Source organism: Mesocricetus auratus, unplaced genomic scaffold, assembly GCF_017639785.1.
Source record: "Mesocricetus auratus isolate SY011 unplaced genomic scaffold, BCM_Maur_2.0 Super-Scaffold_100047, whole genome shotgun sequence".
Lineage (NCBI taxonomy): Eukaryota > Metazoa > Chordata > Mammalia > Rodentia > Cricetidae > Mesocricetus > Mesocricetus auratus.
Window position 1 is genome coordinate 3,877,102 of NW_024429224.1, and position 24,650 is coordinate 3,901,751.

Here is a 24,650-nt window from a genome sequence, read left to right on the forward strand (position 1 = left end):
GCATGCTGGGTAGGAGACATGGATCAGTGGCTAAGAGCATTTGCTGAACTTTAAGAGGACCCCATTTCCATTCATAGTACTTACATCAGCAACTCACAATTCCCAGCTTTATAGGATCCAACACCTGCCTCTAGCCTTTGCAGACACTTGCCCCCCCTCTCTGTATATACATAAAAATTTAAAATTCAAAAATAAGCAAGCATGCAAATATGAAAGACAATACCAATATCTGCATATTAATCTCAAGTAAGAAAAGTGAAGGCTAAAAATAGTAAACTATAAAGGGAGAAAGGCTCAACAGTCAGCAAGTAAAGAGATAATGGCTGAGAACAGTCATTAACATGAACGAAAAACTCCAACCTAACAATTCAAATCATTTAACAGACCCTGACATGTTCAAACAAAAGTATAATCATTACAGACTAAGTGTAGAGTATAAGAAGCTAAAAGAAGGAATTTCAAAAGAGCCAGAAAGAAATGGAATTCTGGAATTGGAGGGGGGCTGGCAGGGGGCCAGGTATAATTGACTATGTGGTAAAAGTCACACAAGAGTACAAGCAATTTGCTTACATCAAACGATTTAGGCTAAGGCTTACTTATGATTTAATAAATAAAGCTTGCCTGAGGATTCAGAAAGCAAAGTCAGCCACAAACTATAGAGGTCAGGCAGTGGTGGCACACACCTTTAATCTCAGGACTCAGGAGACAAAGGCAGATGGATCTCTTTGAGTTCAAGGTCACCCAGGTTTACATAAGATTGAATCAGTCTAAAAGAATAACAGAACTCATGTCTTTAATGCCAGGACAAGAACAGACTCAGTATGAGGCATTCATTGTCCAGCCTCTCTGAGGAGAGGTTACAGTCCGGTGAAGAGCTCATGCATGGATCAGCCCTTTCAGCCTGAGCTTGAGGTGAGAGCTAGTGGTGCTACTTTGCTTCCCCGACCTTCAGGTTGAACCCCAATACCAGTCACTGGGTCATTTATTTTTCGTGTTTCAAAGGTTGTTTCATGATAACCTGGTTTTGACAGCCATTTACAATGGCAGAGACCCAGCACTTAAACTTTCAATAATCACAATGAATCTTTTCTTCCCCTTAAGGAAAAAATTAAGAATTTCCTAAAGTTACTGGGGATTTTTTTAAAACTTCCAGCTAATGCTACATTACCACAGAGAACTGCTCACTTTAAAATGAATGGAAACACGCTAGGCAAAACACGGGTCATAGCTGTCACACAGATCTATCACTTCCTCCTTCTGCCAGGAAGCTCATACTAGCATGCAAAGCTCCTTTTCTTCCAAGAGTGGAAAGAACAGGAATTTGGAATGAGAAGGGCATTTACTCTGTAGCATAAAGATTCCTTATAGAAAAGATAAGGATACAGGACCTTCACCTCACCGTTCACCACGTATTTATTAAGAATCTTAAATGTGAGGTAGGGGGAGGACAAAGATATATGTATCCAAATAGCCACAGTGCAGACATCAGGAAAAGCACACACACGCTGATATTCAAAACTGCATATTCTAGGCAGAGGTGTTATCTGATAAGTATGATGTAAGCATAAAGGGAGACCTAACTAGATGATCCAACTAACTAGATGATCCATCTCAGGCATGACAAGTCGTGTTCACTCACCCAGTTTCTTTAGAGCCAGACAAGCAGGAGTTATGATATTCTGAATAAGGTCTTATATAAAAAGGGCAAAAAGAAGATGGGCATTGGTGGCACATGCCTTTAATCCCAGCACTCGGGAGCCAAGCAGATCTCTGTGAGTTCGAGACCAGCCTGGTCTACAGAGTGAGTTCAAGGACAGCCTCCAAAACAATACAGAGAAACCCTGTCTCGAAAAAACAAAACAAACAAACAAACAAACAAACAAACAAAAAGGCAAAATGAAATAGGAAATAGAAACAAGCTATGAGGCAGTGACACAAGCCATTAATTCCAAGGCAGGTGGATCTTTGTGAATTAGAGGCCAGCCTGGTCCACAGAGCGAGTTCCAGCACAGCTCTGGGATTAAAGGTGTGCTCCACCACTGCCCAGCCATGTTTTATTTTTAAAATGAAACTAAACATGAGAAAACAGAAAACATACATGTTGGGTCACCATTCTTGGCCACACAGCCATTTCCACTGCCATGCTAGAATAAACTGACTAATGTTTGCTTCTCCATTCATGTTGATAACCACAGTAGAAGAACTTTCAGGAGCAGAAACAAGAACCAGCTCCGTGTGGACATGCTTTTCCCTAATGAAATACCCGAATAAAACATAAAAGAGAATAAAGCCTGTCTAGTTTATTTTAAATTATGTGCACTGGTGTTTAGTGTGCATGTGTGTCTGTGTGACGGTGTCAAACCTTGGAGTTACAGACATTTGTGAGCTGCCCACGTGGGTGCTGAAAATTGAACCTGGGTTCTTTGGAAAGCAGTCAGTGTTCTGAACCACTGAGTCATCTCTCCAGCCACCAAGGATTTGTCTCAATGGCAAAATATTGCAAAAGTACTTCCTGGTTAAACCATTGTCACTCACTCCAACATTCAGGCTCAATCATGAAAAAACAAAGCACATATAAAATTGTTAATATTCAAGATCATCACTATGTAACATAAGATAGAGTTTCATTTAAACTCTAACAGTTAGGTGTGCAGGAATGCAGTGTTTAAAAACTAGAAAATAAGCCTCCGATATCATCTCTAGCTCTGAAAGAAAACATTCTGGGTTATATAACAAAAATAAACCTCCCACCAGAGATCTTGGAAATCTTGAAAATTTTTTTTCTGCAGGAGGATTTATTATTTTCCACTGAGAGTCCATTCATGCGTTTCTTCTTGTTTCTATTCATAGCATCAGATCCTGACTAGCATGCACAACCTCAAAAGAAAAGAAACACTAAATACAAACTGTAAAATTAAGTAAGTAAAACAAAGCAAAATAAAAGGGCTAGTGCTATATACCTGGCACACACACTCGCTCTCCAGGGACTCACCTTATAGGCAACACTATTGGAGGAGTCCACGATGATAAACAGGGGTTTCCTTGTGAACGGATAGAGATCTCCAGGATGAAGGCTGCAGAAAAAAATCAAAATAAAATAAAACAAAACAAGTGAGGAACTTTGTAACTGCACTCCCAAGTCTCAATGGGTTATTTGTAAATCTTGACTTTTGTAAGTAATGTTGTAATGAATATGGGGTACAGGCATCTTCTTCTTTGTGTGTGTATGTTGGGCATCAATGGAGGCTTGAGCTTAATGTTGGGAATCTTCTTAAACCATTTTTCCCCTTATTATTTAAGGTAGCCTTTCAAGCAAACCCAGAGCATGCTAAGATGTGTAATCTAGGAAGCCAGCTTGCTGCATGAGTTTCTTCTTACCCATGTCCGGCCCACACACACCCAACAATTGCATGGGTTCTGGGATCCAAACCCTGGTTCTCTTGTTTTGGTGACAAGGGCTTAAGCTGTTGAACCACCTTCTCAGCTGTATAGTTCAAATCTATTTATGTATTTATTCATCTGCTCATTCATTTGGAGACATGAATGACTTTGCTATGTAGCCTGCACAGACTATCTTGTACTTGTAAGTGCTAGCATTACAAGCATATGCTATTATACTTGGCCTATTGTAAACTTGTTAACATGTATTTATTTCTTCCCTCTGCCCCCAATGCACCACACACCTTCACCACAGCGCTCACGTGGAGTCAGAACAACTGTGGAGGGTTAGCTCACACCTTCTACCCTGTAGGCGCACGGTTGGACTCAGGTCATCAAGCTTGGTGGCAAGTGCACTCACCTGCTGAGCCATCTCACTGGCCCTTATTTTGACATTTTGAGGAATACCCATACTATTTTCCATAATAATTGTACCAATCAAATTATATTCTCACAACAGTCTTCATGGGCTCTCTGCTCATATCCTCAACAATACTTGATTAGATGATTAGTGACGCTGTGCATATACTCACAAATAATTTGAACATACACAGGCCTGGTTTCCTCCTTTATCTATTTTTCTTTTTTTTTCTTTATCTGTTTTTCAGTTAAACAGTTGATATTTAATATAAAGCATTGCCAGACAAGCCCATTGTTCATTAAAAGCAGAATTCTTTTCTCAGCTAGAGGAATTCTAAAGATGGTTCTGTGCTATAAAAACAGGAAGCAAGCCTTCATACAAGAACATAAACAAGTGCTATTAACAGTAGTCTGAGGGAACCTATCTAGTCACAAAATGAAGTTCCCATTTCTCTTAACATTTAAAGAGTTTTGATCCATAGAGTAAAAAGAAACACTAGAATACATACCAGTGCATTTCCTTGTGGGACTGATTTCGTTTGTGGATTGCATCTCCATTTATAATGTCCCGGTTGCTATTAGTAAGAACACCTCCAAAGTCGTAAGGACCTAAAGAACAAAGAGAAGAAACCTAGAATTCAACAGGAGGGAAACACAGACTGACCTGAAGCTCAGACACAGGAGTACCAGTGAATCTCCTTTTGATACAAGTGCAAGATAAGCACAAAACATTTAAATAATCTTTAAATTTAACATTTTACTATAACACAATATTTTCATAATTTCAGCACACTACCTACTTCAATGCTTTTAAAAATCACTTAATTATTTATCAGCTTTTCAAACAGAATATAATGAGAAACAAAATAAGAATCTACAGTCAGGCATGGTGCCACATCCCTCTAATCCCAGCATTCAGGAGGCAGAGGCAGGTGGATCTCTGTGCCAGCCTACATAGTGAACTCCATAATAGCCAGGGCTACATAGAGAGACTCTGACAAAAACAAGGAAAAACTGCCGGGCGTTGGTGGCGCACACCTTTAATCCCAGCACTTGGGAGGCAGACGCAGGCGGATCTCTGTGAGTTCTAGACCGGCCTGGACTACCAAGCGAGTTCCAGGACAGCCTCCAAAGCCACAGAGAAACCCTGTCTCGAAAAAACCAAAAAAACCAAACCAAAACAAAACAAAACAAAGAAAAACAACAACAAAAGACAAACAACAAACAAAAACCCAACAAAACAACTCAGCAGCAACAACAAAACCAAGAATCTCCAGCATCCCATTAATTTGGGTGGTAAAAAGGGATGGAGACCTGGGATATTTAAAATAACATTTACACTTCGAACAAAATTTCAATCTCTGCTTTAACAAAAGTACCTTACAAAGAAAGCTGCTAACTTGCAAACTGCAGTTTCTCCCCCCCCCCCCATACATGTGTTCAGGACTCAGGACTCTCCTTATGTTGCACAGGCTGGTCTTGAGCTCTGAGGCTTAAGTGATCCTACTGCTTTAGCACCCTGAGTAACTGGCACTACAGGGACACTATTGTATCTGATCCAGTAAACATAATTTTAAATTGACTACTACATGCAAGATTTAAAGAAAAATTAGAATTGAACTTGAAAATTCTGATTAACAAAACTTCATTTTTACAAAATATTCTGCCAAATTCCAGTACATGGAAAATCCATTATTTTACTGTTATATAAACCTCTTTAATTATGGTTTACATGCTAGTCTTTCCCCACTGGTCTTAAGAATTAGTTAACTCTTGTGTAAGTTGAACAGTGACTGTGGGATGTTCAGGTAATCTCTGAGAAAGGTTCATTCAATTAGTACCTGTATCAACTACATAATGTAAAATAAGAGGTCAATAGTCTAATTTAAGACCCACAATATGGCCGGGCGGTGGTGGCGCACACCTTTAATCCCAGCACTCGGGAGGCAGAGGCAGGTGGATCTCTGTGAATTCGAGGCTGGGCTGGACCGACAGCTTCCAAAACAACATAGAGAAACCCTGTCTCGTAAAAACCAAAAAAAAAAAAAAAAAAGACCCACAATATGTGCTTTAGTAACACGTTTTCAAACAGGAGATACTTAAATATAAAATGACTGACATTTAAATAAAGACTAAGGCAGTTGCCGAGTTGTCTTCTTCCCCTCCCTCGTTATCTGCCCGTCAGTGTTCTACTACACCCCATCACCTCACGCCACAGTCGGATTATAGTCCTTACAACACCGCTGCAACATAAAGACTAACGAGCTTTGCCCTGGCTTGTTCTCACTGTAACATTCTACTACTCTGTAGGTAATGCAAGGAAGATGGTGGGTCATGCATTTTATAAAGGAATGCCAATTCCAACAGACAGATGAGGAGGAAAATGTTGAAAATGTTAAACTACTTTTTCTCCAAAGATTTAATTCCTTCATTTTCATCAAGTTGTTAATGTAGTCTGAACAATTTCTGAGCTCATATGTTCTGACACTTTTACATTTTACTCTGAAACAGCATCCCAATATTTCATGAATTGAATCCATAGCAACAAAGTAAAAAGGATTGAAAATAAAATCATAACAAGGACTTGAACTTTCACAGTTACAAAAGTACACTGATTTCTACTAAGACTTTCGACCATGATTGTTGCCTCTGACCAGACCCCTGAGTGTATTAAAAGCTTACAATGACCAACGATGTCAGGTAGATAGGTGGCAGATTCCATAACCCTTTGCAGTGTCAATCATCCACTGCATTTGCATAAATCTACATATGATGCTTTTGACAGATTCGATCTATGTATTCTTTCAGGTCATTTGGACTTCAAGGAACAATAGTTGAATGTGAACAGTTAAGCACGTTCTTTTCAACACTGCAGACCAGTTAAATTTGTAAGCTTCTTTGAAAAGCCTGAGGTGGTCTCTGGGCTGTGGGCCATTGTCTTGTAGAAAATGGAGAAAATTCAAGTCCTGCTCACAGTGGGAGCATTCCTTTATTGTACCTTCACCATCAGAACGACCTGTGGGGAAAACGCCAGTAGCTGACAGGTAAATCAGAAGCACACTATTGGCAGGCAGCTCCTGAAAGGAAAGAAAACCACACACACAAAACCACAGACAGAAAAAACAACAAAGTTTTATTTAAAGTTCAGGACAATGTAAGGCTGTGGGGGAAGTGATGCCGTTTAGCACATTGCTGTCATTTCTGAGAGAATTATCAGATTCCCTTTGTTCCAACTGAAGATCACATGGAAAACTGACTCTAGTCTACATTGCCTCACTGCTGCCCAAAGCTGTGAGCTTATTTTCCACTTTCAACTCCCCATCTGTAGGAGCATGTTCTAGCAGAACTGGAGAAGAGAAAAATCTCCACTGGGAAAAAAAAGGGCAAACTCCCCTCCACACCTTCCTCTATATAAATTTTCGGAAGATACCACGTAATTACCATCATTCCTTTTTTTTTTTTTTTGAGGCTGCATGGAGCCTACACTGGCCTCAACTTTGCTGTGGACTGATATATCCAGGTGGCCCTTGAACTTGCTACTGTGTGGCCAAGACGACTTCTAACTCCTGTCCAAAAGCAGCGTTATAGGCATTCACCACATACTTCTATCAGATAGTAACAACATCTCACAGAGCTGCCTGGGCACAGGACTGCTATACATTCTGTTTTTGTTTCTCAGTTGTTAAGCCCAAAGTTCTTTAGTAATAAAAATCTGGAAGGGAGAGAATGATAATTAACCAACAGTCTCTGACTGATGACAAAAAAAAATCTCACATCATCAGCAACTACCATTCCCAAAATGGCAAGAATCAGAATCACTACCCGAACAGCACTTGTACATGCTCCTAGATCACTATACACTTTAAGTCACAACAGCTTTGAGGGTCAGAATCACTACCAGAACAGCACTTGTTCATAGAACACTTCACACTAAGTTAGGCATCTCAAGAGTGACCAAGTTCACACTTTCCCCACTGCAGGAGAAAGGACTGGACCATACACACCTTAAAAGATGCTGCTAAGAAAGTGTACAGCTGGCTGAAGGTCGGTTTGTAGAGCAGATACTTGTGGGGGTTTTCTCGTCTGGTGGGCTTGTCAGCTGACTCCTATGGTGACACACCCAAAAGGACACTAAGTGTTATTATATGACAGTTGAGTCATCAGGGTCAACAGTCTCTGTTGTTTTTATGCAGTGTCTATAACTGTGCCTATCAGCTTCTCTGTCTTTTTGAGAGCTTTCTGTTTTGTCACAGGAACTCATTACATAGCTCAGGCAAGCCTCTACTAACATGCAACTGTCTGGCTATCTAGTGTGCCTTACAGCTGTGAGGTACCCAAGGCAGGCTTGAGAGAATTCTTACACGTGTAAGAGAAGCCAAAGCAGTAAGAGTTACTACAATGGTAAATGTGGGCAGAGGGTCACCTGTATTCCTGGCTTATTTATCTGGGAAGCTAAATTCATTGGCTCCCTCTCCAAGGCTTGCAACATCCGGAACATGTCAACAGTCAGTTCACTGAATTTAACCTGTAAGAAACATAAACCTGGTTATTAATCTAATAAGCAGAACTTCTGATCTCTTTCTAAAAAAATTTTTCAAGCTAGGGTTTCTCAGTGTAGCCCTGGCTGTCCTGGAACTCTCTCTGCAGACCAGGCTGGCCTTAACTTTACAGAGATCCGATTGCCTCTGTATTGAAAGTGATGGGACCAAAGGCATGCGTGACCACGCCCAGCTTAACTTCTGGTCTTTAATCATATTATTACTCTTGATTTTCAAGTATACTTAATAACAGCTTATATATATATATGTACATATATATATTCATTTTTAATACAGACATTCCATCTTCTCTCACTTTCCTTTCCCCCTTCCGATCCTTTCCATGTACTACCTGCCTTGTTCCTTCTTGAAACCATGGCCTCTTTTTCTGTAGTTGCTATTGGTGTATGTGTTTATGTGTGTGCATCTAAATATACAAATACAACCTGCTCAGTCCACTCACGTGTTACTTATATGTATATGATTTCACAGCTGACCACAGCTGACCAATGAGGGAACACACCCCTGGGCAGGACTACTCTTGCACAGACAGCTTTCTTTAGTTGCCTGTAGTTCTTTGTCTATGGTGGGCTGGCTTTTCTTTGTTTGAGACAGGTTCTTACTGTGCTTCCATGGATGGTTTGGAATTTTGTATGTAGACCACAATGGTCTGGAACTCAGAGAGATCTGCCTGCTTCTGCTTCCCAAGCGCTGGGATTAAAGGCGTGGACCACCATGCCCAGAGACAGCTCATATTTTATTCTCAAACTCTAATTACAAGACTTTCAAGAGGCAAATATAGCAGAAGAAATGTGCAGTGACACTCCTATGCTTACTATCTACTTTGTATACTAAACAGTGTTTTGGTTGTTCATAATGTATCTATTTCCTCAGATGGATTTTAAAAAGCAACAAAACTACAAAAACAGTCCTACAAAACATGGTAACATTTGTTTAAGCTGAGCTATGTCTGGATTCATACTTTATAATTTCTTCAATGTTTTGGTACTACACAGCATTTAAGAGTGCATTCTTCTCTTGGGGCTGGAGAGATGGATTAGCAGTTAAGAGCACTGGCTGCTCATCCAGAGGACCAGGTTCAATCCCCAGCACCCACATGGCAGCTCACACCTGTCTGTATCTCCAGTTACAGGGCTTCTGACTCCCTTACACACACACACAAAACAATGAACATTAATAATACTTAAGCAGAAGATCTAGGAACATGGGATGACAGAACCAAGAGGAGAGGTTTAAAGTATCTTCTTCTATAAAATAAAATAGAAATGTTTTAGTTAAGGTATTTGTTTAGAAAGATTATTCAGTAAAGTTTCAAACTGCACCTCAGACCAGGTGGGCGCATGCCTTTAATCCCAGATTGGAAGGCAGAGGCAGGAAGATTTCTGTGAGTTTGCGACCAGCCTAGCCTACACAGAGAGACCCCTTTTCTAACATCAAAGCAAAAACGTAATACAGTGCTGGGATCAGGGTCAGGGGCCTCATGCAAGCTCTACCACTAAGCCACACCCTAATCTCATTTTTTTTATTTGTTTATTTTTTGGTTTTTCAAGACTGGGTTTCTCTGTAGCTTTGGCGGCTGTCCTGGAACTAGCTCTTGTAGCCAAGGCTGGTCTCGAACCCAACAGAGATCTGCCTGCCTCTGCCTACTGGTTCCTAATCCCATTTAATATTTCTTTTTAGCAGATCAGCAAAACCCTGTTTCTCCTCATCCAAAACTTCACAGGATAAAAAAAGAAATAAAAAAGTTATCAATTACAGTCATTAATACAGGTATTTCTGAAAATATTTAACATTTCAAAACACCAGTGAATTTCCAAAACTGTTATAAAACTGCATCAGAGCCTCAAACTGTTCTCTACCCTTCACCTCTACATGTAGGATGAAACAAGTTCTAGACAGAGCAAGGAGACACCAGCCTGGTTTTCTGTTCTTCCACTGTCAAAGAGGAGGTACCCAAGAGCAAACTCTCGGGACAGAACCAATGCCAGGAGTCTCACTCATTCTTTTTTCCAGTTTGTTTGGACAGGGTCTTACTCTGTAGTCCAGGATGGCCTCAATACCTACTTCTGCCTTCCACATGCTGTGACTATAGGCAGGCATGTGCTACCTCACTTGACTTTTTTTGTGTTCTAATGAACACGCTCTACAGAGTTATAGTTTCTTTCTTTTTTAAAAATAATTTATTTACCTTTACTTTATGTACTTTGGTGTGAAGGTGTAAGATACCCTGGATACAGGCAGCTGTGAGCTGCCATGTGGGTGCTGGGAGCTGAACCCAAACCCAGTCTTCTGAAAGAGCAGGTCGTGCTCTCAACAACTGAGCCATATCTCCAACCCCCAATTTACAGTTTCTTAGTTTCCTATTTTTGAGGTCGTTTGCTAGTTTGGTTACTCTTTTGCTTTTAAAGACAGGGTCTTGCTGGGCACGGTGGCACACACCTTTAGTCTAGCACTTGAGAAGCAGAGACAGGCTCAGTTCAAACATTCTTTTCATCTCAGCATTTGTGAGGCAAAGTTTGAGGCCAGCCTAGTCACATAGAGAGTTCCAAGACAGCAAGGGCTACATAGTGAGATGCTATCTCAAAAATACTACTACGATGACTACTACTAAAGACAGCCTTGTTGCACTGCCCAGGCTGGCCTTAAGTTACAGCAATACTCCTGCCTTTGCAATCCCAAATGCTTGGCTTACAAGTGTGTCTTACCACACCAAACCACTATTAAAGACCTGCTGCCATGCCAGCAGAGCACATACATTCCACACTTCAAGCCTATTGGCACATCAATGCTATGAACTGTACCTTCCAAGCATCTGTGGAAACCAGCCTTGCAGATTGATTATTACCTCTGTTCCTGTAGCATAAGAAGAGATTACCACTCACTGAGGTTTCTGTGAGTTTCCTGCCAACTTTTCTGCCGACTCCATTGTGTCTCCAATCTACTATGCACAATTACATCCCAGATGATCCTCTCCAGGACAGGTGGATGAACAGCAGCAGCAAAGTATGCTGCTATATCGACATTTATCTATATGTACATATGCAAGTGTGATAGTGAAGCCCATTACATGTCTGACAACTGAAACTTAAACAATAGCAAATAATAAACGTTGTGGAAAACTCCCTCTTCAGAGTGCAGCCCTAGCAGCTACCCTCTTCGCCCTGGCCCTTTGCTAGTTTCCTGTGCACTCTGGAGAACCTTGCTGGCTTCTTCCTGTGCCTCCTGCTCTCTTCAGCCCCTTCCCGCCAAGTGCAGCCCTCTACCAGTGTCTCATCTTCCCAGCCCACCAGGCTCTGATAGTGGCAGAACTGTTACTGCTGTTCGCCATGCTTACTCTGGACAACTTCTTACTTTTTGGTTTTTAACCAAAGTACTTTCTCAGAGAAACACCCCATTATCTCCTCGGACTAGCTCAAATCCTGATGTCAGACATTAGAACAATGTACCTCTCCTTTGCCACATCTGTTGAAATGTTATCTAAGTAGCTATTTTGTCAACAATTGTTTTTTACATGTAAACAGGAAGATCCATCAGTGAATGCACTGTCTTTTTACATGCACGCACGCACCCACCCACCCACCCCCCTGGAGATGTGACTAATACTGACTGACCTGGGGATGTAGCTCAGTGGTAAATTAATAAACTAGTAAGCATCTTTCTATGTTATTAAAAATTTTCAACAATTTCAAAGTCAGTATTATATGTATGAACATGGAATAATTGATTTTTAAAAAGATTTATTTATTATATATACAGTGCTCTGCCTCCAAGTATGCCTGCAAGCCAGAAGAGAGATCTCATTACAGATGGTTGGGAGCCACCATGAGGTTGCTGGGAATTGAACTCAGGACCTCTGGAACAGCGGTCAGTGTTCTTAACCTCTGAGTCATCTCTCAAGCCCCAGCCATTCCTCACAGATGTAAGGGATTTTTTTGGGGGGGTTAGACAGGGTTTCTCAGTGGCTTTGGGGCCTGTCCTGGAACTCGCTCTGTAGACCAGGCTAGTCTTGAACTCACAGAGATCCGCCTGCCTCTGCCTCCCGAGTGCTGGAATTAAGGCGTGCGCCACCACCGTGAGGCCATGTTAGGGATCTTATAAGGGAAGAATTCTATGATGGGTAAAACTAACCTTTTCACAGTTAATTTTAAGCATAATTCCTTCACAGTTCTTTACCTGATTATTACAATTACCAATAATGAGCGCATCAGCCAGACACAACTGTCCCACAATCATTCCTTGCTCCAGCAAGGGGGCTCCCGTCTCAGTGAGGCGATTGGACGTGATGACAATGGTGTTATCATCATTTAACACCATCACAGGGTCTGCCTGAAGAAAAAAGAAGCACGTTAATGACAACACAGAACACCACTGTTATTTGTTCTTCTCAAAGTCACATACACACCATAAACATACAACACAGTCATTTTCCTACCTGTGACTGTGACAACTTTTTTTCTCAAGAAATTACCTCAATAGGCAGGGTGTGGTGGTGCACACCTTTAATCCCGGTACTTGGGAGGCAGAGGCAGGTGGATCTCTGAGTTTGAAGCCAGCCTGGGCTACAAAGTGGGTTCCAGGACAGCTAGGGTAGTTATACTGAGAAACCCTGTCTTGAAAAAAAAATGAGGAGGAGGAGGAAGAGAAGGAGGAGGAGGAGGAAGAGGAGAAGAAGAAGAAGAAGAAGAAGAAGAAGAAGAAGAGGAAGAGGAAGAGGAAGAAGAAGAAATTACCTCAATAAATGCTGCCACCTCTTGAAGCACTAGGTTCCACTCTACTTGATCTTCAGTATTAAAGCGATGAGTATAATCTTCAATTTCATCTGACAATTCCTGGTATTAGAAATATCACAAAGAAAAGTGGTTGTTAAAAAATCTATGCAGAAAGGCCATTGAGGTGGACTCAGCAGATAAATGTCCCTGTGACCCAGCTTGACAACCTGAGGTCAATTCATGGAACCCATTTGCTAAAAGGAGAACCAATTCCTGCATGTTGTCCTCTAACCTGATGCCTGTGTGACTATGATGCTTGCACACACAATGAATGTAAAAAATTGTGATCTCATCTAGAGACCCCGGGGGGAAGAATTATACCTGTGAGCCCACCACCTCTAGTACTGGACAATTGGGTACCATTGTGGTGAGTGAATACAGGGTGGAGACAGAGACAGAGACAGAGACAGACAGAGAGAGACAGACAGAGAGAGAGAGAGAGAGAGAGAGAGAGAGAGAGAGAGAGAGAGAGAGAGAGAGAGAGAGAGAGAGAGAGAGAGAGAGGGAGGGAGAGGGAGAGAGAGAATATGATTCATGTACAGGGGAGAGAGGCAGATCAGGAGAGGAGGGTGGTGAGGAATGGTCTGAGGTAGATGTCCTACTTGCCTAACTCAGAACCATGGCGATGGCTGAGCCTGGGCTGTGGCCAAAGGCCATGACTTGGTCTGTGACCCTGATGCAGCTATAGGGATCTGTGTTGATGTCTGTGGCTCCTATTACCAATGAGGGTCCTGTGGATGCTGGAGTCTGGGCCACTATCTATGACCAAGCTGATGTTCAAGGGATGTGCTGTCATTATGGGGAAAGGCATGCTGGTCCAGGATTCCTCTGTCACCACCGAGGACCATGGTGACATCTAGCCCAGACTGCTGCTGGGGACTGTGTGTGGGTCTGTGGCCCTGTTGCTGCTGTGCTCTTGAGTTGATGTCCATGGTTCTTGTTGCCACCAAGGGCCACACAGAGGCCTGCAGTCTGGGCTGACACCTAAGACCATGTTGGTCTTATAGGGTCAAGCTGGTGCCGGGGCCATACAGACTTGGGTGACCTGTGCGCCATCCAGGGCCATGGTATCGTTCAGTTCCTATCTGTGGTGGGAGGCAATATCTGGATCCATGGCCCCACTACAGCCAGGTTCTGTGTTGATGTCCATGGGTCTTGTTACCATAGAAGGCTGAGTGGATACCCGGGGTCTGGAGACATGTTGGCATTTGGGTGCAATGCCAACTAGGGTCACAACGACATACAGGCCTGGACTGTTACCAAGGACCACGTCTGCATCTATTGTCCTACCTACAGGCAGCTCTGTTTTGCCCAGGCAAGATGAAGGGCTGGCGCTCCAGACTGCTGCACTTGGTTGCAGGCAGGGCCAGTCCTTTTGTTCTCATTCTCCCCAAGGCAGGCTCTCCCACCTGTCACATGGCAAGGGTGGGGCGAGGGTGTATTTCCCTCACCCTTGCCATCCCAAGGCATTCCTGCTCTCACATACACAGGACCTACATCCCCAACAGAGTCAGCTCTAGTGCTCTGCCAAAGCAAGGCACTGCGCATGCTCTTCTTTGTGCTGTGGCCCAGAAGTCAGCTGGAAGCAGTCATAGAAAAGAATACGTCATCCCTTTTCCCTGGTTGAGGTGCTAAGTCAAAAGGAAACTCCCTTACATGGGGAACAAAATGGCAATGGATGCAAATGTCACTCCCCTAGAAAAATCTGTCAGCTAATGGCTTAGGGCCTACCCCTCTCAGTCCCTAGCAAGCAGGACCCATGATTGGGTCCTGTCAGTAGTACTTCTAGGAGGGGGTAAGGAAGGGACCAGACCCCCACCCTGCCCCCTGCTTTGGCAGCTGTAACAGGCTGCAGAAAAGACCCAGTAAGATGCAGGCATCTGACTCAGCAACATGTGCTGAGTTCCTGACCTTGTCTGACCTTCCCATCACTAGGAAACCAGCTACCCTCCATGTGGCAAGGAACCAATCACAAGTTAGCTGGTGGGCTCTGGATGTGCTTTATGGTAACAGTGGAGGGCAGCGCATAGCAACTGCCCTGGGAGGGCCTCTAAGCATAGCAACCATTCCTGACCAATCAGGACAGGTTGCCCAAGCCTGGACGTGCACTAATCCTGAGACTGTTGGGGACCCCCAGACACTCCCAATAAACTCCCTGCCCCACAGTCCTGCTGGGTCCTTCTCACTCCACCGTCTGTTTCAGACAATGGAGAACCCTGGTTAATACAGTTAACTCTTAATTGATGAAAGACTCTTTGCTTTTCATCGGATTGTTAGGTGCCAGCTGTGGCGAGGTGCCAAGCAGAAAAACCAGCAGTGCAAGGAGGAGGATGAGGACAAAGGGAGGGGGATGCACCAGCGCCGGTTGGGCTCCCCCGGGTGTGGCCACGACGCCTGCCCATGGCAACTGGGGCGCCCTCCCGGGTTTCAGAGTCAAGACAACAACAGACAAACACACACTTAGACAAAAGGGCCCATCTCAATAACTTTCAAGTTTCAAACTTTCTCAAATGGCCAGACTCCTCTCCATTGCTAGAGCGTCCTACAAGGCCTGAAATGAATGGGAAGCAACTTCCCCAGCAGGCTAATCCAATCTTCAACTGGACCCCCACAAGAAATGAACGGCTGGTCAATCCAACCCTCGGTTAAATACCTGCTCAAAAGGAAAGTCGGGACATTTCCTTGATTACCCAGGCCTGGCTTACAGGCACGTCTGCCAAGGCCCTCTTGGCCTGTTATGACTTCAAGCCAAAACAGGCAGAGGGCCATGACAGAACAGATAACACAGAACTCACCCAACAGGTAGGGAAGCGACCCACTCAGCCTCTCCAAAGGAAACAGAAACAGAAACCAAGGCTCCAACAACCAGACACAGAAAGCAAAACAGAAAGTTACCTCATATTGATGCCTCGAGACTCAATGGGGGGAACAAGGTGGGTTCTGGGATCCTGGACAAGCTCCTAAATGTTGTGCCCAAATTCTGAACCCCAAAACCACCAAGAGACCCACCTGACCCAATGCAAAAGCAAAGAGTCTTTAAATGATTAACAAGTTAACTGTATCAGCTAGGGTTCTCCATCGTCTGACTCAGTGGGTGGAGCAAGAAGGACCCCCAGAGACCTCTGGGCAGGGAATTTTTTTTTTTTTTTTGGTTTTTCGAGACAGGGTTTCTCTGTAGCTTTGGAGACTGTCCTGGAACTCACTTTGTAGACCAGGCTGGCCTCGAACTCACAGAGATCCGCCTGCCTCTGCCTCCCAAGTGCTGGGATTAACTGGGCAGGGAATTTATTGGGGTAGAGTAAGGTGAGTATCTGGGGTGTGCAAGAGTCTCAGGACTGGTGCACTTCCAGGCTTGGACAATCTGTCCTGTGTTGATTGGTCAAGTGGTTGGGGCAAGGTTGGACAAGGTCAGAGAAGTTCAGCACATGTTGCCGAGTAAGTCAGAGACCCACCTCTTGCTGGGTCTTTTCTGCAGGCTGTTATAGCTGCTAAAGCAGGGGGCTGGGTGAGGGTCTGGTCCCTTCAGTGTGAGTATGGGTGAGCTGGACCCAAGGATGTGAAAACAGGAGAACTGGGACCCCCACTCCTTGTTGTCCGCTACACTGGGTGAGCTAGCTGACAATGAGGAAAAGCTGGCAGACTGACCAACCCAGCTACCCAGGCAGAGAACCAGGACTATGAGGTAGCCCACCCCAACATCCATCTCATCTATGAACTGCCCGAGCACGTGAAGGGCCTCATCTGCAGATCCAAATCTATAGCTCCATGACACAGGACAACAGGATATCCAAAAGGAAGGAATCCCAGTGAGGGCCCAGTATCAAGAGTGTAGCAGAAGCCAGAGGCCTCAAACCAGACCAGTGAATCACTGAGATGAATACTTGAAAGGAAAAATATATGAACTAAATGGTATCCTGTGTGACACATTGGGCCACACTATAGCTTCCATACTGAGATTTTTTGTGTGTGTGTGCATTTTTTTGTTTTATTTTTAAATTTTTTTGGGGGGGAATTGCAAGGGCAGAAAGAGGATTCAAGGGTATGGGGAAGATGAGTTGGATCAGGATGCATGATGTGAAATCTACAAAGAATCAGTAAAAATTAAAAAAAATAATCTCCATAAAACCAGCTATATCATAATATTCTTGATAGAACGTAGCAGAATTATGTTGATCAGTATCAATATCCAACCCAAATTATAACTGAAAATAAAGGATGAAAAACACAGGTTTGCTTCAAAATAAAAAATTTCAGAATGATACTCATCAAATAAAAACTTTGTAAAGATCTACTTCCTGCTTGTTGTTATATCAGCAATGAATTTATTAACAGAACTGCTTGAATACAAACTAATAAATGTTAACTAACTGTTAGGACTATGGCTCGAGATGGGACTGTGGAGAATCCCATGGCTGGGGTCAAACATGCCACCAGGCAGAAGGAAGTTTTACTAGTGGGGAGGAGGGGACAGAGACAGAGACAGAGACACACAGAGAGAGACAGAGACGGAGATTTGTCTGCTTCCTCAGAGAAATGGCGAAAGCAAGTGGGAGTGGGTGGAGCTTGTGTCTCAGAGGCACATTAGCACCTTCCTACAGAGCCAGGTACTGCCTGCCATGCATGAGGTCCCTAAGGGGCAGAGGCAGGTGTGCCTGGATTACAACATTGCCCCCTTCTTTCTTTATGAAAAGGTGGCTCATGCGACTAGGCCGGTTCTGCTGACAGTTTCTCCTGCTTACTGACAGTCTTGAGGTGCACTGGGACCCTGAAACCTAGTCACTTTTCCAACTAAGTATTGCTGGAATTATACACCCAACAGCAGCATGTCTGGTAGATCCAACCCCCCACCCCCACCTATGCTTCCATGATTGAGAATTTGTTTCTCAACTGTGGTTTCTCGCTATTTGCCCCTACTCCCACCCTCCCAAAGCCCCAGTACTGGGCAGCCACAGCTCTCTGGTTCAGAAGCCCTGGTTTCTGTGCTTGACGAACCACAAAAATCAGCCTGTGTCTCTCATGCCAAATCCTCCCTTGGTCTCTGGACGCTGGAGATTATGTACTGGGTCTTACCTCACTCAAGGAAATGGGCTTAACCCTGACTTCCAAATGGCCGCTTATCGGGCACTTCCTATCCTGGTATTGCACAGGACATGAACAACTTCCGCCAGTGATCCAATAGTTGGAAAGGTGTGATTTACTGCCCCAAGCCTTTTCTGTTCCTGTGAGGATTCAGAATGCACTCAGGCCGTACCCGGGTCAGTCCAGGGTTCCATGAGTACCAGTCTGCACGCAGGTGCAAAGGACCCTTTAAAAGACAGACCCCACCCACTTATGCTCTCTTACTGGTCTTGATGCTCTCTCTGCTCCTGTCTCCCTCTTCTCATCTGTCCTCCCTCTGTGTCTGTGTTTCTTTGTCTCTTTTCTCTTTCCTTCCCCTTTCTAATAAAACGTCTCACTCAAGCTCGGTCTGCCTGGCATGTTTGTGTCCCCCCACCCCAAGTCATCCTCTCCTGCCATGGAATCCACCATGGTCCCCCTCACAGGACCCCTTCCAGCTTTATCCTAACATTGGAGCAAAACAGCAATAGTTCCTGCATCCTGTTTCGTCTCTCCTGCCTGCCACAGCAGCCTTCCACCGAGGCTACACATGTCTCAGGGCGGGAACCCTGCTTTGTAAGGCTGTTTGTCCTGTCTCTGCTGTTGCTGCTGCCGCCACAGCGCCACCCCCCTTTCCCACCCAGCTGTGCCACTACTGTTTCTCCTCTTCAAAGGTGCTGGAGGCTCGCAGTGGGCTGGGTGTGTCTGCTTGAAAATACTTTGTCTTTTCTGTTTCTTATGTACGAAAAGAACGTACAAATGGTGTGTGGTGAAGCCACACTGTTGTGATTTTGAATGCCTGCGTCCTTTATGTGTGTCCCATAGGGTTTAAAACCTATAAGACACCTTACAACACGTGGACAGGTGCCATCTTGGCTAAGGGCAGGTCAGATGACTTCACCACCATGCTAAGGGTGACCATGTGACTGCACCATTTTGCTTGAGGTTAAAAGATATTTAACAACCATTTTATTAAGGGCAAGACAGATCACATGACCTAGTCTCAGGCCTGCATGGTTCAGCCCTGTGCTGAGCTGGCAGCCTGGCCCATACTCTGCTTTCCACCTTCAAGCCTGGGACAGGTACAACCTTTAAAAGCACCAGGCAAAGCTCATTCATTCTCTTTGCCTAGTCGCCCGCCTGTTAATATCTTTGTCTCTAATTCCCTCTTACAATTTACTCAACTCTTGTTTAAGAAAAAAAAAAAAAGCAATCCTAATGAGCTCTGTTCATGATTACATCTTCTAAAACCCAAAAGTCTCAAATATTTTAAACTGGTATGTATTTTTAAATGGTGATAAAAATGTTAGGTTATAAAGATCTATTTCAGATTAACAAAATATTTACACCACCCAGTCCTTCCTGTAAGCTGTTTCAAGAGTGACCTTCACTACTGACAGTTTTTAATGTTAAGATTCTACCGCAAAAGGGGGTTTTTCTTTACTTCTTTGTCCTTTGAAGGCACAAATCTGACCTGCTAAGTTAAAACCAATTACAGTCAAGCTGGAGGACTCTGGGTAAAACATCCCTCCATAGCCTCTCAGCTTGGATCCAGCTCTTCAGGCAGATCCTGTACTAATGTAGTCATAACTCAGATGTACCCAATAGACAGTGCTCAAATGTTCAGAGATCTAGAGAATATGACATTGAAAGGTTTTGTAACAGAGAATGCCAGCCCCTGGCAGCACCCCATAGAGGTGCTGAGACGTGGACTCCCCTGCAACATGCTTCAGAAGCGGCAGTGCTAGCCATTGAGAAAACCTGCCTTTCACCTCAGCTGCAACAAAGAACTCCTCAGACTGTGGACGACAGGACGCTGAGGAATCCATTGCCACAAGTTGCCTAGGTCAAAAGGTAGGCTGGTCTTGCTAAAAACTTCTAATCCACAGAATCTTTTGAAGTCTGGTAAGCCTCATGCTAACAGCAGAAGGCCAGTGTTCTGAAGCCTCTGCCCTCAACAACTATGGAAGACCCTGGGAAAGTGGATGTCCAGGCAGGCAGCCAGTAAATTTCTATCATTTTTAAATCATTAATTCAGGTAAAATTCATGCTTCTTAAGAGCTCCGATGCTTTTGCAGACTGGTAGCTTTGACAGGTTAAAGCAAAAGGTAAGGTTTCAGCTGCCTTCTCAGTTCTCTGTGTAAAAGTTCAAGTCACAGGCCTCACTCTCCTAGAGCCAATACTGAGTTTACCTCATTACCAGACACAGAAAGGGGATGGACTCACAAAAATAGATTTCAGGTGCTTTAAGGTTTATTTGTGTAAAGACATGAGAGCTTAAGGTCTGAGAGTGGAAAGGACTAAGAAAGTAACCTAAGGGTATGAGTGAAAGTTATGAGGTTCTGAGGCTTAAGTGCTGACAAAGAAAAAGTGATAATGAGCCATTTAAAACAATAAAACATGTTTCATATCTCTCTCATTATGGTACTGTTAAAAAACTCCAAAAGCTCATAATCTTAACATTAATCAATAAAGTTCTGATAAGCTATGAATCTAACTCTGACAGAGTACCAAACACCATACTATACCACTATAACAACCATAACTGCAAGATCAAGATTTTAAATTCCCTTTGGTCATTTTCTAACTATAGACTTAAAAGATACTTTTCATGTGCTAAAATATTGTCACAGTTTTCCAGATGGAAGAGTGTTAATGCTTTCAATCAAAATATTTCTGACATGAATATACTGCCAATTCTACAATACAAATTTCAGTACAGTTTATAAACAGTGGAAGTAGTAATGTGTCTAAAACTTAACTTTTCACAAACTCATAGAAGAGGTCAGATGCGTCCCTCTCTCTGTTACCAGGCCCCAAGCAGCCGAGCCTCTCTGCCCTTCCCTGGTCCTGACACCCTTCCCTTCAATCACTAAGGCCTAAGGAAAACAATTTTTTTTCTCTGAACTTGACCTTGTCCTCTGCTCTGCCAACATCTTGCTAGGTCCAAACAGCATCAGAGAGTTTCTAGAGCCCAGGCAGCAGTAAAACAATCACCTACCCCCAGGATGTGGCAGCACTCCAACCTTTTAAGTCCCCCCTCACTTCCCTAACTTGCCATGCTTAACTCCTCTCCTTTTTAATATAAAAAGGGAGGAATGTTGTAGTCCAGTCACACCTGGCCCTGCTGCTTGGGGACCTTGAAAAGAGTGCCCATCCCTGCTGCCTGCACCCTGGCTCTGTACGAAAGTACAAAGGTCCCTTTTTAAGAGAGAAGCTCTGCCTACTCCGCTCACTGCCATTTCTCTGAGGAGGCAGACAGGTCTGTCTATCTCTCTGTCCCTTCCTCCACTCCCTCCCCATGTAATCGTTGCCTGACGCATGCTCGCCCCCGCCAAGGGATCCTCCAAGGCCCCACCTGGTGCCACATCCCTAACATCATATTTGGAAACAGGCTAATTAGTAGCTGAAGATGGAACATGACATCAGAGTACAGATTTCTTTCCAATGGGCTTATAAAATTAGGATATACTTAATGTATCAAGAAGTTTGCCATCGCCGGGCGGTGGTGGCGCACGCCTTTAATCCCAGCACTCGGGAGGCAGAGGCAGGTGGATCTCTGTGAGTTCGAGGCCAGGCTGGACCAACAGCCTCCAAAACAATACAGAGAAACCCTGTCTCGCAAAAACCAAAAGAAAAAAAAAAAAAAAAAAAAAAGAAGTTTGCCATCAAGCTGGGTATGTGAGCACTCAAGACTGAGGCAGGACGATTGTCAATTTACAGATAGCCCCGGTTACATGACTTCCAGGGCAGCAAGTGCCTCCCAAGTGCTGGGATTAAAAGAGTGCAGTATCACACCTGGCCAGATTATAGTTATTGTAAAATACATCAATAATCTCAACACTAAAGAGTCTGATTCATAGAGATTACAAATCTAAGACTAGTCTGAGTTATATACCAAGACCCTGCTTAAAACACACAAACAAACAAAAAAGCTTATTTACCTTTACCAGGTCTTTCACAACATCCATTTTGTTAAGAAGAAGACAAACTACTATAAATCTTGCATAGTATCGGAGTTTCTTAACAACCAACTCAGGCCTACAGTGGAGAAAGGAGAAATCAATCATTATATTAAAAAGGAAAACATGCTGTTCTGACTTCTGGATGGCTTTTAAAACTTTACCATTTTTAGGACAGAGATTAAAAATTTCTACATCAAACCACACAGCCTTAACTTGGCAGGGTAACACATGCTTGTAATTCCACATCTCAGCAGGTAGAGGCAGGAAGATTAGGAGTTCAAGGTCAGATACTGAGTCCAAGGGCAACCTGGGTTATGCGAAACCATGTCTCAACAACCAAACCAGATAGCCTTTAAATACATTTTAACACATTAAATCATCATTCTATATTCAATACAAGCATCTATTGAGAATGCAAGTGCATAAGAAACAATGTTATGATGGGGCTGGAGAGATGGCCCAGCTGGTGAGAGAACTTGTTTCTCTTGCAGAGGATCTAGGTTCAATTCCCACCATTCACATGGTTCTCAATAATCTGTAAATTCAGTTCTAGGGAATCCACCCTTCTTCTGACCTCCTTGGATCTGAGGCATGAATGAAGTGCAAACACACACAAGCATGCAAACATTCTTACACATAAAATAAAATCTTAAAAACAGATAAATAGCTGGGTGGTGGTGGTGCAGGATTTTAATTCCAGCACTCAGGAGGCAGAGGCAGGCGGATCTCTGTGAGTTCAAGGCTAGCCTAGTCTCTACAGCAAGTTATAGGATAGTCAGGGCTACACAGAAACCTAGTCTCAAACTATCAAAACAAAACTAAACAGAAAACAAACAAGAAACCTCCCAAACACCCCCCAAAAAGAAAGAACAAAAACAAAACAGTACCGTGATGCTAAAAAAGGCAATGATTATAAATAGAGGCAGAAATCCCTACTTCATAGACCTTGCAGTAATTTCCTTATAGTAATTAAAATATAGTCAAGCAAATACACAAAACAGTGGAATAAATATGACCACAAAGATAAACAAACAAATAAAGGATGAGTCCTATTCTGATTTGAATGTGACGTGTTCCCACAAACTCCCACTATTGAATACTTGATCCCCAGGTAGTGGTGGATTTGGAAGGTCTAGGAGTAGGGCATTGGGAATATGTCTTAAGGGTCACGGGACAGGCCTCACTACTGCCTCAGCACTCTGCTTCTCGTCTGTCAGCTCAACATAACAAATCGCTTCCCAGGCCTGGTGTACCAAGGTTTCCCTGCCACGATGAACTATAACTGCACAGTGACAAGAAAAATAATAATATAAGCTCACAAGGTTGGATCTTGGGTGGAAAGAGGTCTTCCTAGAGAAGGCAATAAACTTTTAGGACTACAGGAAGAAAATTCTGTTTTTGTCTTGAAACCCAATTTTTCTGACATTAACATAACCAATAGCTTTTGGCCTCCTGTTTCTATGTCTATTTTGACCGTCTTCTTATTTAAGTGAATAGCATAAAGTTTTCCTTTCTGATCCCAATCTTCTTTCGTCTGATGTACATACACTATATACAGTGAATGTTGACATTGCTTTGGCTGAGTTTGGGTTGACCACTTGTTTGTACAAACTGGAAAACACTGTTTAGTTTTATACCTTATGTTCACACATGTGGAGATCAGAGCCTGGTTGTTAACTTATTGCTAATTTATTCCAAATAATATACTCTAGAAGATAACAAAGGGTTACAATAAAGTAAATGTTTGAGGTTTTTAAGCCACGGGATCCAAGGCCAGTTTCTATTCTGGCACTTTAGAAAATGTACAAAAAGAATACATAAGGCATTTTGCTGTTGCTTAAAACTATTTCTGCTTATATGTTTTCCTGTTTTTGCTTTGTTTTGAGACGAAGTCTTACTGTGTACCCTTGGCTGGCCTCAAACTAATAGCCATTACTATCCCAGCTTCATACATATTTTTAATACTAATAAAGTTGTCCTCTGACCTTCACATGTGCACATGGACACACACACACCGTAATAAAAGGAAAAGTATTTTTTTGTACAATTTCCACATGGACTAGAATGTTGAACGTCTTGTCATCTTTCTGAAAGCATAGCTGACACATACCTGTCCTCTTTATTAACTTGAGAGTAGTATGATCTCTGTCTGATTGCAGAGTAGAAGGAGAAAGCCTCATTCAGATAGCTGGTCTCAGATGTACGTAAACTATAAGAAAAAAATTAATATGACCCAAACTGTGTATTCCTCATGAGACACACCTGTTCGAGATTATCCTACTCTACGCAGGGAATGCGAATGACTGCCCTAACTCTGAGTCAGCTAAGTAGTAATCATGTTATCGTTCAACTGTCCAGCAACAACAGCAATAATAAAATATTTCCCTGCTGTTCCTAAATTTTTTGGTAGCCAACCAAAGCACATGGCCATTCTCATTCTCCTTGAGTATATCTGCTCCCAG

At 43.1% G+C, this 24,650-nt stretch overlaps 1 protein-coding gene across 4 annotated transcripts in view; it reads right to left on the minus strand.

The window, feature by feature from the left end:
- The window catches only part of Scai (suppressor of cancer cell invasion), a 121,856-nt gene that overhangs the window by 22,298 nt on the left and 74,908 nt on the right, over positions 1 to 24,650 (minus strand). For all 4 annotated transcript variants that reach the window (XR_005873206.1, XM_040735715.1, XM_040735717.1 and 1 more), the window contains 9 exons: positions 24,299 to 24,397; positions 22,168 to 22,264; positions 13,088 to 13,186; positions 12,531 to 12,683; positions 8,222 to 8,323; positions 7,803 to 7,904; positions 6,797 to 6,875; positions 4,308 to 4,407; positions 2,993 to 3,074 (listed from right to left, as the gene is read on the minus strand). Coding sequence is in view for 3 of the 4 variants with exons in the window: in XM_040735715.1 (XP_040591649.1) it covers positions 2,993 to 3,074; positions 4,308 to 4,407; positions 6,797 to 6,875; positions 7,803 to 7,904; positions 8,222 to 8,323; positions 12,531 to 12,683; positions 13,088 to 13,186; positions 22,168 to 22,264; positions 24,299 to 24,397 (913 nt within the window). In the remaining variant the exon portion in view is untranslated. The remainder of the gene's footprint in view (positions 1 to 2,992; positions 3,075 to 4,307; positions 4,408 to 6,796; positions 6,876 to 7,802; positions 7,905 to 8,221; positions 8,324 to 12,530; positions 12,684 to 13,087; positions 13,187 to 22,167; positions 22,265 to 24,298; positions 24,398 to 24,650) is intronic.